Genomic DNA, 12,994 nt, shown 5'->3' on the forward strand with positions numbered 1-12,994 from the left:
TTTGATATTTGTCATGTAGCATCATCTAGTGGTTCTCTACCAAGTTTGTTAAAATTATCCCCCTAGGGTCAAATATGGCCCCGCACTGGGGGTCACATTGTTCATATAGAAGCTTTTAAAAACTTCTTGTCAATAACCTACAACATTCAAATTTGGACATGTATGGTTTTGAGTGGCAAGATGAACCTTGACATGAGTTGACCTTGATTTTGACCCAGTGACCTACTTTCACATTTCTGTAGCTACAACCTTCAAATTTGGACCACATGCATAGTTTTTTGCACTGAAAAAAACTTTGACCTTGATATTGACCTAGTGACCTACTTTCACATTTTTGAAGGTACAGGCTTCAAATTTGGACCACATGCATAGTTTCGTGTTCCGAAATGAAATTTGACCTTGATTTTGACCCAGTGACCTACTTTCACATTTCTCAAGCTACAGCCTTCAAATTTGGAGCACATGCATGGTTTTATGTACAGAAACAAACTTTGACCTTTACATTGGCCTAGTGACCTACTTTCACATTTTGAAGGTACAGGCTTCAAATTTGGACCACATGCATAGTTCTGTATTCTGAAATAAAATTTGACCTTGATTTTGACCTAGTGACCTACTTTCACATTTCTCAAGCGACAGCCTTCAAATTTGGACCACATGCATGGTTTTGTGTACCGAAACAAAGTTTGACCTTTACATTGACCTAGTGACCTACTTTCACATTTTTGGAGGTACAGGCTTCAAATTTGGACCACATGCATAGTTTTGTATTCCGAAATAAAATTTGACCTTGATTTTGACCTAGTGACCTACTTTCACATTTCTCAAGCTACAGCCTTGAAATTTGGACCATTTGCATAGTTTTGTATACCATAATGAACTTTGACCTTAAGATTGACCAAGTGACCTACTTTCACATTTCTGTAGCTACAGGCTTCAAATTTGGACCACTTGCATAGTTTTGTGCACCAAAAAAAACTTTGACCTTAAGATTGACCTAGTGACTTAGTTTCAGATTTCTCAAACTACGGCCTTCAAACTTGATGCACATGCATAGTTTTGTGTACAAAGAACTTTGTCCTTAAGATTGATCTAGTGACCTACTTTCACATTTCTCAAGCTACAGCTTTTGAATTCGGACCACATGCACAGTTTTGTGTACGGAAATGAAATTTGACCTTGAGCTAGTCATTAAGTCTTGAAATTTGGAACACTAAAAAATGGCACATTGGTGGGCGCCAAGATCACTCTGTGATCTCTTGTTATGGATAATACTGCTGTATTTTACAGAATCAAAAACGGTAACAGTTTCATCATCAAACTGTGGTGGCACATACACTCTAGATGATGATGAGTCTTTGTATCTAAACTACTACGGAGCAAGTATATCAGAATGCAGATATACTGTAAATCTTCGTGACATCACCGACGAGATTTGTTCTTCTGCAGAAAAGTTTGATGTGGATGACTGTGATATCAAGCTAGAGTATCACGAAGGCTCCTATGTCTCATTTATTGCTGATGAGGTAAGTTCTTTTACATATTTCTTTATTGAGATCACCTTTAGTTAAGGTTCAGGGTGAGTTTCAGTGCATGTTGATGATCAGGTATCCATGATGGCGGGGCCTCCATGGCCAAGTGGTTAAGGTCGCTGACTTCAAATCACTTGCCCCTCATCGATGTGGGTTCGAGCCTCACTCGGGGCGTTGGATTCTTCATGTGAGGAAGCCATCCAGTTGGCTTACGGAAGGTTGGTGGTTCTACCCAGGTGCCCGCTCGTGATGAAATAATGCATGGAGGGGCACCTGGGGTCTTCCTCCACCATTAAAGCTGGAAAGTCGCCATATGACCTATCATGTGTCAGTGTGACGTTAAATCCAAATAAATCCATGATGGCGTCTTGCCTGAGATGGAGGCTGGGGAAGGGGGCATTTAGATTTGCTTTTGTCCATCTGTCTGTCTGTCCATCTGCCCAACATTGTATCATTCATATCTCGAAAAGAATTTGACCTAAGATCTGCAAACATTATAGGATGGTTATTCAGCATATTAGGAAGTTGTGTACCTGGCCAGTGGGGTTTTGTTTTGGATTTTACTCAATAACACCAGTTATTGCTGCACATTAGTTTCTACTACTGTCTTATGTCAAAGTGATGTTATCGGACACACAATGTGTTGTATCTACCACCCATGCATTGGAATTGTTTTTGGTCAGTAATATTTTTAGCCCACCATCATCAGATGGTGGGCTATTAAAATCACTCTGCGTCCGTGGTCCGTCCGTCCGTCATTCCGTCCGTCCGTCCGTCCGTCCGTCCGTCCGTCCGTTAACAATTTCTCGTTATCGCATCTCCTCAGAAACTACTGGGGGGATTTTGACCAAACTTTGTCAGAATGATGTATTGGTACCCTAGTTGTGTCCCCCTGAAAATCAGACTGGTTCAACAATTTATGAGTGAGTTATGGCCCTTTGTTTATTTCTATAATTTATATAGATTTATATAGGGAAAAACTTTGAAAACCTTCTTGTCCAAAACCACAGAGCCTAGGGCTTTGATATTTGGTATGAAGCATCATCTAGTGTTCCTCTACCAAGATGATTCAAATTATTTCTCTGGGGTCAAATATGGCCCCGCCCTGGGGGTCACATGGTTTATATAGACTTATATAGGGAAAAACTTGGAATAACCTCTTGTCCAAAACCACAGGGCCTAGGGCTTTGTGTTTTGTATGTGACATCATCTAGTGGTCTTCAACTAAGATTGTTCAAATTATACCCCTAGGGTCAAATATGGCCCTGCCCTGGGAGTCATATGGTTTACATAGACTTATATAGGGAAAAACTTTGAAAATCTTCTTGTCCAAACCACAAAGCCTAGGGCTTTGATACTTGTAATGTAGCATCATCTAGTGGTTCTCTACCAAGTTTGTCAAATTATCCTCCTAGGGTTAAATATGGCCCCGCCCCGGGGTCACATGGTTCATATAGACTTATATAGGGAAAAGCTTTTAAAATGTTCTTGTCAGTAACTACAACATTCAAACTTGGACCACATGTATATTTTTGAGTGGCAAGATGAACCTTGACATGAGTTGACCTTGATTTTGACCTAGTGACCTACTTTCACATTTCTGTAGCTACAGCCTTCAAATTTGGACCACATGCATAATTTTGTGCACTGGAAAAAACTTTGACCTTTATTTTGACCTAGTGACCTACTTTCACATTTTTGAAGGTACAGGCATCAAATTTGGACCATATGCATAGTTTTGTGTTTCAAAATGAAATTTGACATTGATTTTGACCTTGTGACCTACTTTCACATTTCTCAAGCTACAGCCTTCAAATTTAGACTACATGCATAGTTTTGTGTACCGAAAAAAACTTTGACCTTGACATTGACCTAGTGACCTACTTTCACATTTTTGAAGGTACAGGCTTCAAATTTGGACCACATGCATAATTTTGTATTCTGAAATAAAATTTGACCTTGATTTTGACCTAGTGACCTACTTTTACATTTCTCAAGCTACAGCCTTCAAATTTGGACCACTTGCATAGTTTTGTGTACCGAAATGACCTTTGATCTTGAGATTGACCTAGTGACCTACTTCCACATTTTTAAGGTACAGGCTTCAAATTTGGACCACATGCATAGTTTTGTATTCTGAAGTAAAATTTGACCATAATTTTGACCTAGTGACCTACTTTTACATTTCTCAAGCTACAGCCTTCAAATTTGGACCGCTTGCATAGTTTTGTGTACTGAAATGAACTTTGACCTTAAGATTGACCTAGTGACCTACTTTCACATTTCTGTAGCTACAGGCTTCAAATTTAGGACCACATGCATAGTTTTGTGTACCGAAACAAACTTTGACCTTGACATTGACCTAGTACTTTCACATTTTTGAAGGTACAGGCTTCAAATTTGGACCACATGCATAGATTTGTGTTGTGTACGGAAATGAAATTTGACCTTGAGCTAGTCAGTAGGTCTTGAAATTTGGAACACTCAAAAATGGCACATTGGTGGGCGCCAAGATCACTCTGTGATCTCTTGTATATACCTGCAATGATTCATCAATTCCGAGGAAATGGTTGTTTAAGAAATAATATATCTCATCTAGTGATTTGTCGCTGAATAAAATCAATGTTTGGAGTTAAGATGTGAAGGAATTTTATCACGTGTGATATAATAATACACATCTGAACAACAATGATTTTATTCAAGAGAAATCACTAAATGAGATATATTATTTCGTTTCTAACAGGTTACCAAGGATTTTAAAGTACCTCCTTGACGACATTGATTAAATATTTGCCTGTTTTCCGTCGGTTTCTTTTCCAGTGTGCCACTTTGCTGTTTGATACTATTACATAATAATTGTGATGTCAGAAAAGTGAATTGTTGTATAATAACACACAGTTTACAGCCGTCTTTGTTTAATAGGAAAATGAATTGTGTTGTGTTAAAATGTTTTGATAGAATCATACTTACGCTTTAGTGCAAACGTGATCAGGGTCATTTTGTACAAAATGCTACAATTTTAAGCGAAATTTTACAGAAAACAGCAGTCCGTAATCAAACTGTAAAGATGTGTTTATATTAATGGCAAGGAATTGCACTGATCAAGTGTTTGTGACTGGAAGAGTACATGCACATATGTGGACTCCTGTCTCATTTCTTGTTCTTGGCTAAACATGAAAAAGTAAGGTAACACTAATTCAAAAACTTGCTGAATACATTCACTCTGCCATATCTCTCCATCGTTACTGTGATGAATTGTCCGTGATCATGGTGTTGAAACCACTACATCTATGAAAGCTATGGCCAGTGTGTGGAAAGATCTTCACCAGATTTCAGATCTGTAGCATGTGCATGGTGTGTACGAATATTTGATCCCTCTATGTGGAAAATGAGAAAACGGATCCCTTTCTGTTCACGCACAGGACACTCTTTGTGGTAAACAATGAGCTCCAACGTCAGGGAGCTCAGAAAATCAAAATTTTCGTCCTGAACACAGGTTAGTGCATAAAAAACATGAACCACGGAATGACGTAGCTAAATACCATTGCTTTTTAGCTCACCTGAGCAATGCTGTATTTTTCAGTTAATCTTCATGAATTTTGGTCAGAATGATTACCTTGATGAAATCTAGGCCAAGTTTGAAAATGGGTCATCTGGGGTCAAAAACTAGGTCACTAGGTCAAATCAAAGAAAAACCTTGTGTATGCGATAGAGGCTGTATTTTTCAATTAATCTTCATGAATTTTGGTCAGAATAATAACCTTGATGAAATCTAGGATGAGTTCGAAAATGGGTCATCTGGGGTTAAAAACTAGGTCACTAGGTCAAGTTAAAGAAAAACCTTGTGTATGCGATAGAGGCTGTATTTTTCAATTAATCTTCATGAATTTTGGTTAGAATGATTGCCTTGATGAAATCTAGGCAAACTTCGAATATGGGTCATCTGGGGTCAAAAAGTAGGTCATTAGGTCAAATCAAAGAAAAACTTTGTGTATGCAATAGAGGCTATATTTTCAATTGATCTTCATGAAATTCAGTCAGAATGATTGCCTTGATAAGATCTTTGTCAAATTTGAATATGGGTCCTCTTGGGTCAAAAATTAGGTCACTAGGTCAAATCAAAGAAAAACCTTGTGTATGCGATAGAGGCTGTATTTTTCAATTGATCTTTATGAAATTTGGTCAGAATTATTGCCTTGATAAAATCTAGGTTGAGTTTGGTTATTGGTCATCTGTGTTTAAAAACTAGGTCACTAGGTCAAATCAAAGAAAAACCTTGTGTATGCAATAGAGGCTATATTTTTCAATTGATCTTCATGAAATTTGGTCAGAATGATTGCCTTGATGAAATCTAGGTCAAGTTTGAATATGGGTCATCTGGGGTCAAAAACTAGGTCACTAGGTCAAATCAAAGGAAGACCTTGTGTATGTGGTAGAGGCTGTATTTTTCAATTGATCTTCATGAAATTTGGTCAGAATGATTGTCTTGATAAAATCTAGGTCAAGTTCGAATATGGGTCATCTGGGGTCAAAAACTAGGTCACTAGGTCAAATAAAAAAAAATAGTTGTGTTTGCTCCAATTTTAATGATACTTGGTCAGAATATTTTTTTCCATGCAATCACTAGGTCTATGTTTACACTGTTATGGTGTATTATGGTGTGTTTCTCAGGTGAGCGACCTAGTATCAGTTGACACAAGTCCAAACGAAGATAGAATGTGGCACGAAGTACACTGGCTTGGATGAACATTGTGCAATGTTTATGAAACTTAAATCCTTGAATATAGCAAGTATCTAATACCTTAGATGTGAAGCTGTTGATCCCATCTTATTTGTAAATACACAATATGTAGTTATTTTCATCATATTTCCTTAAAAACGCTTTACTTTCGATTTCGTTAATGCACTGGATCCCTCTCTGTTGGCTCAATTTTGCCTCACAGGATCCCTCTTGATTCTCTGCATACGGCATGGGAACCCTCTCGGACACAATTAATTTTCTGTTGGCATCGTCGCCCTCTCAATCAACTTCAGTGTTAGAGATGTGAGATAATGTTCGTATTTAAAAGCACCACAATAATTATAGGTTATTAGCTATGCACGAGTTTTGCAGTTGAAATAGATTGCACGACTTTAGGAAGGCAATATTCTTCCGCTAAAGAATGAGTGCATATTTACCGATGCAAAGGTGATAACCTTTTTATTACATACGCATAATTACATTGTAACTTAACTACTATAAATTTGTTCAATAGTCTGAATAAGATTGACAATACTGAACTAAATAAAAAAATAATGCCACGACACTAATCGCATCCGATATGATAGTCAGGCGTCAGTATATGGAAAAATATTGATGTTTCCGGTACAGGCTTATGTGCCCGGGCTTATAGAGGGTTTGTTATGATACAGATGTTTTGCTGAATGCCCCCTTTTCAGACAAACTGTGCATGAATGGCCCCTCTTTGTATCAAATCAAATTATACAAATTTACGTAAATTTAAAAGTTACTTGCGTATCACTATGTGATAATAAAATTTAAATATGCATGTTATGTGAATTCAGTTTAAAAGCATATTAAGGGAAGTAAAAACACCATGGTTTATTTATCCCCCCGCCGAAGGCGAAGGGGATATTAGAAATGCTCTCCGTCTGTGCCTGCATCCGTACGTCCATCCGTCCGCAACGATCTTTGTCTGGAGCATAACTACAAAAGTACTGGAGGGATTTTCTTCAAACTTCATACACTGATAGAACACATTGGGAAGAAGTGCAGTGTGCAAGAACAATAACTCTACCTTGCCTATTTTTTGAGTTATTCCCCTTTATCATATTTTCTTAAAAAAATTTGTCCGGAGCATAACTCCAAAAGTACGGGAGGGATTTTCTTCAAACTTCATACACTGATAGAACACATTGGGAGGAAGTGCATTGTGCAAGAACAATAACTTACCTTGCCTATTTTTTAAGTTATTCCCCTTTAGCATATTTTCTTAAAAAAATTTGTCCGGAGCATATCTTCTTCATGCATGGAGGGATTTTGATATGTCTTGGCACAAATGTTCACCACCACGAGGCGGAGTGTCATGCGCAAGAACCAGGTCCCTAGGTCCAAGGTCAAGGTCACACTTAGAGGTCAAAGGATACAAGAATGAAAACCTTGTCCGGAGCATTTCTTCTTCATGATTAGAGGGATTTTGATATAACTTGGCACAAATGTTCACCACCACAAGGCGGAGTGTCATGCGCAAGATCCAGGTCCCTAGGTCTAAGGTCAAGGTCACAGAGGCCAAAGGTCAGATACAAGAATGACTTTGTCGGAAGCATTTCTTCTTCATGCATGGAGGGATTTTGATGTAACTTGGCACAATTATACACCATCATGAGACAAAGTGTCATGCGCAGTTCCCTTCTTTAGAATTACTTCGCTTTGTTGTTACTTTAAATAGCTTTTATTGCAACTTTTTCATTACTAGTCGTAGGGAAAAGTCAAGACCACTTTTCTGTAGTACAACATGCATGCTACATCTAATTTTGAGGTGTATTTTGACCAGTCTCTACCTGGTAAAAATTTTTGTGTGGACTTACAATTTTTTAAATTTTTTTTTTTTTAAGATTAACTTCCCTTAGTTGTTACTATAAATAACTTATATTGTAACATTTTTATAATTGACCGTTATTTAATTAATTACCTTGTTATTTTTCCATTCCTTCTTTTTACAGTAGCCATATAGAAAAACATCATAGCTATACTGTTCATGAAAATTAATAAAATTTAGCAGTAAACCACCTCACCACTGACTTATTCTTTCTTCCACATCTTTAAAACCCCTGATGCGGACCACAACTAAACGGTTCTTCAAAGCTTTCCCCAAAATTAATACTTTCAGACATTAACTTGCCAGGAACTTTAGCCTTCAATTATAATATGCCCGGTGGGGGGATTAGCCATGTCCAACATGGCTCTTGTTTCTCTTAGAAACAGATGTTGTTTTCAATAAGAATGCCATCTCAAAATTATAAGAACGAAGTTGAGGGTGCCTTTGCCGATAGAAAATTTTGTCAAAGAGGGTTCCCGTGCCGGGTGCAGAGAGTCAAGAGGGATCCTGTGAGGCAAAATTGCCTCGACTGAGAGGGGTCCCGTGCATTAACGAAATCAAAAGTAGGGCGTTTTTAAGGAAACATGATGAAAATAACCACATAAAGTGTATTTACAAGTAAGATGGGATCAACGGCTTCCCATCTAAGGTACTAGATATTTGCTATATTCAAGAAAAGTCGTATTTAAGTTTCATAAACATCGCACGATGTTCATCCAAGCCAGTACCCTCCGTCTACATTCCATCTTCGTTTGGACTTGTGTCAACTGATAAAACAAATGTAACGATAAAAAAGCAATGGTATATAGCTACGTCATTCCGTGATTCATATGTTTTTTATGCACAAAAATGTGTTCAGGACAAAAATTTTGATTTTCCGAGCTCATTGACGTTGGAGTTCATTGTTTACCACAAAGAGTGTCCTGTGCGCGAGCAGAGAGGGATCCGTTTTCTCATTTTCCACAGACAGGGATCCTATATGCATATACACTGTGATGTATAGTCAGTCCTCTGTCTGACAGTTTGCAATTGTCACCTTATAGGAGCCACCAAAGCTAAAAACAGAAAAACCTGAAAACAAAGTCTTATATTAACCACTTGTGCAGTATAATACATGTTTGGTGAACCTCTCTCAGATTTGTACAAATGGTTCAACCTGGTCCCTTGTAGGGGCCACCAGAGCTACAAATAGAAAGAAAAACTTCACATGAACAGTTGAACTGCTTGATGGGTCAGTATTCACCAAACTTGGCATGTAGCATCTTTAAGGGTACAAACCTCTTTCATTTTTGTTCAGATGGTTCTGTTTGGTCATCATTAGGGACTGTCGGTGCTAAAAATGCAAAAAATCTTTAAACAGATCTCGTAATAAGAAGATGTTTTACAACTGCATGGTGTAGCTCAACCAGTTGTGATCTGTAGACCATATTGTTACACATTTAGAGGCTGTCACAGCAAAAACAATAGAAAAACCTCAAATTAGCTTTTATTGAACCTAAAGGATGACAACAAACTGCAGAAACAATGTCAAAAGATCACGGGCTTCTTAATTAGCTGTATCAGTTTCTTTTATCTTGTGATGATGTTTTGTAGTACCTTGCACCTGCTCCCCAAACCACATAGTATACTTTTTAGCTCGACTGTTCGAAGAATAGTCCAAGCTATTTTACTCACCATGGTGTCAGTGTTGGCGTCACACCTTGGGTTTTGTGTTTGTTAGAGGGCCTCAAGATTTGTATGTTATGTATGAAACTTAATGAGTTTTACCCTCTTTAAATAAAGAATTTATTATTATTATTATGATTATTATTATGATTATTATTGTTATTATTATTATTAAAGTTTTGCATGCAAGTACATATAGCCATCATTTAAAGACATATAGCTTTGAAACTTAATTTTTCTTTTTCAGTTGTAGTAGGTCAATTACCAACCTCAGTGGGTCAAGTCCCATAACTCTGACATGTATTTTGGCCAAATTATGCCCCCTTTTTGCTTAGAAAATTGTGGTTAAAGTTTTGCATACAAATCACTATCTCAAAAACTAATGAAAATATTGAATTGAAACTTCAAATCTTTCTTCAGGTTTATAAAACTATGTCATAGCATCAAGTCCCACAACTCTGGCATGTCTTTTGCTAAATTATGTTCTCTTTTGAACCTAAAAACTTCTGGTTAAAGTTTTGCATGCAAGTTACTATCTGCAAAACTAAAAGCAGATACTGAATTTAAACTCTAGATATTTTAACATTTAGGGTAATATTCCTGCTTCTGAGACAATAATTTGAATAGTCAAGCATTGGCTGTCTTACGGACAGCTCTTGTCTTACTTTCCAATGTCATCAGATGGCCCCTTTCCTTTTTGGAATCAGCGTGATTTCAAGAGTAAAAAGTTTCTTATCAGTAACTGGAGAATGTTTTGGTCTAAGTCTGCCAAACAAAATAGCTGCTTGAGCTTTGATAAATTTTGATGTGATAATTTTTTAAGAGATGTTCTGTTCAAGTCGTAGATATGTTCTTAAACTAGTTGAACACTTGGTACAGGCAATATTCAAGAATATGCTTTTTTAATATTGACTAAACATAGTATTTTTCTTTTTCAGACCTATGGATGTAGTAAATCGCAGTGGTCTGATTACTGTACATCATTCAGTACACTAGTTATTGTGTTTAAGAACTCTGGGGGTTCATCATCAGATTCAATAAAGCTGAAAGTCTCTGCTAAAGATAATGGTATGATTATATTAAAGTTATATTTGTCATGTTTTTTGCACTATTTCTGTTCTCCAACTGGTTTCTGGGATTTTATGGTTGCTCAGTTCTGTCTGTCTTAGTTGTTTTCATTTCCATGTCTGCTGTGTTACATTATTAATGTAAGGACCAATTTTCAAATAACTCAGAACAGATGTTAAACATATCTAGACCATGTGTGGCATTCAAAGACCTGGGATGTATTTAAAGGTCAAGGTCTTATTTGGGGGTCATAAGTTGGCATACTAGTAGTGGTTTTGCTTTTGTGACAAGTGCAGATCAAGATACTTAGTAAATATTCAGTGAACACCCCTCCGAATAATAAATGGTATTGTCCAAATTGAATGATAGACCAGTTCATTTTAGAGATCATTTAGCAAGCTAAAGGTTAATAATACATGGCACAAATACAGAAGCACTGTGTCAAGAGCAAGACATTGACCTCTTGATAAAAGAAAATGGTCTTGTAGACACCTTTTGGGGGGACCATTAGTGCTATAAAATTAAAAAAAAACAACATTTAAGTGACAAAAACCACTTGATAGATCTTTATCAAATTTGATCTGTAGCATCATTTAGAGCTAGAGCTAAAAAAGAAATACCTTTAAACGACTTCTTCCCATGAGCTGCCTGATGGATCTTCATCAGTCTTGGCCTGTAGCATCATTGTAAGGTTGTCTCCCAATTTTGTTCAAATAAGGACACTCTGCCCCTTTTAGAGGCCTCTAGAGCTAAAAATAGAAAAAATCTTTATAGCACTTAACCTCCTGAACCACCTGATAGATCTTCATTAGCTGTAGCATCGTTATAATGTCCTCCTAAATTTTCACATAAGCAGGCACAGCTACTTGTGCTTAAAATAAAGAAAACCTTTAACTGACTTCTTTTTATGCACCTCTTGATGGATCTTCATCAGTCTTTGTCTGTAAAATCATTGTAACCTTCCATTTCTCTTCCAATTTTGTTAAAATAGGGGTGCATAGTTTGTTCAAGGCACTGCTATGACTTAAAATACAAAAATCTTTAAATTTCTTCTTGTGAACCGTTTGTTGGATCTGCATCAGTGTTGGTACATGTATGTAGCATTATTGTAAGGTCATCTCAATTTGTTTAAATGGGGACTTGGCCCCTTTTAGGGGCAGCTACTGCAACAAATAGAAAAACTTTTAAACAACTTCGTCTCATGCACAGTTTGATGAATCTTCACCAAATTTACTCTAGCATCCTTGTAAGGTATTCTCTCAAGTTTGGTCAGATTGTTCAATTTGATTTAATTTACGGGCTACTAGAGCTGAAAATAGAAAAACAAACTTTAAAAAAACTTCCTCTCATGTGAAGCTGAATCATCTTCTGTAAAAATCTAGGTCACAGTAGATCAGCTTGTGAGAATGCTTTATTTAAAGCACAGATGCCTATTTTCTAATTGATATGCTGCATGCATGAAACCTAGTCTTTTTAGCCCACCATCATCAGATGGTGGGCTATTCAAATCACTCTGCGTCCATGGTCCGTGGTCCTTCCGTCCTTCCGTTAACAATTTCTCGTTATCGCATCTCCTCAGAAACTACTGGGGGGGGATTTTGACCAAACTTTGTCAGAATGATGTTTTGGTACCCTAGTTGTGTCCCCCTGAAAATCAGACTGGTTCAACAATTTTTGAGTGAGTTATGGCCCTTTGTTTATTTTTATAATTTACATAGATTTATATAGGGAAAAACTTTGAAAATCTTCTTGTCTAAAAACAAAAGGGCCTAGGGCTTTGATATTTGGTATGTAGCATCATCTAGTGGTCCTCTACCAAGATTATTCAATTTATTTCCCTGGGGTCAAATATGGCCCCGCCCCGGGGGTCACATGGTTTATATAGACTTATATAGGGAAAAACTTTGAAAAACCTCTTGTCCAAAACCACAGGGCCTAGGGCTTTGATATTTTGTATGTGAGATCATCTAGTGGTCCTCTACTAAGATTATTCAAATTATTCCCCTAGGGTCAAATATGGCCCTGCCCTGTTGGTCACATGGTTTACATAGACTTATATAGGAAAAACTTTAAAAATCTTCTTGTCCAAACCACAAAGCCTAGGGCTTTGATATTTGTAATGTAGCATCA

At 37.1% G+C, this 12,994-nt stretch overlaps 1 protein-coding gene across 2 annotated transcripts in view; it reads left to right on the plus strand.

The window, feature by feature from the left end:
* Positions 1 to 12,994, plus strand: part of LOC128547869 (uncharacterized) — a 46,478-nt gene that overhangs the window by 13,094 nt on the left and 20,390 nt on the right. For both annotated transcript variants that reach the window (XM_053521436.1, XM_053521437.1), the window contains exons 3-4: positions 1,291 to 1,526; positions 10,735 to 10,864. In XM_053521436.1, coding sequence (XP_053377411.1) covers positions 1,291 to 1,526; positions 10,735 to 10,864 — 366 coding nt within the window. The remainder of the gene's footprint in view (positions 1 to 1,290; positions 1,527 to 10,734; positions 10,865 to 12,994) is intronic.

Source organism: Mercenaria mercenaria, chromosome 13 (genome assembly GCF_021730395.1).
Source record: "Mercenaria mercenaria strain notata chromosome 13, MADL_Memer_1, whole genome shotgun sequence".
NCBI classification, from domain to species: domain Eukaryota; kingdom Metazoa; phylum Mollusca; class Bivalvia; order Venerida; family Veneridae; genus Mercenaria; species Mercenaria mercenaria.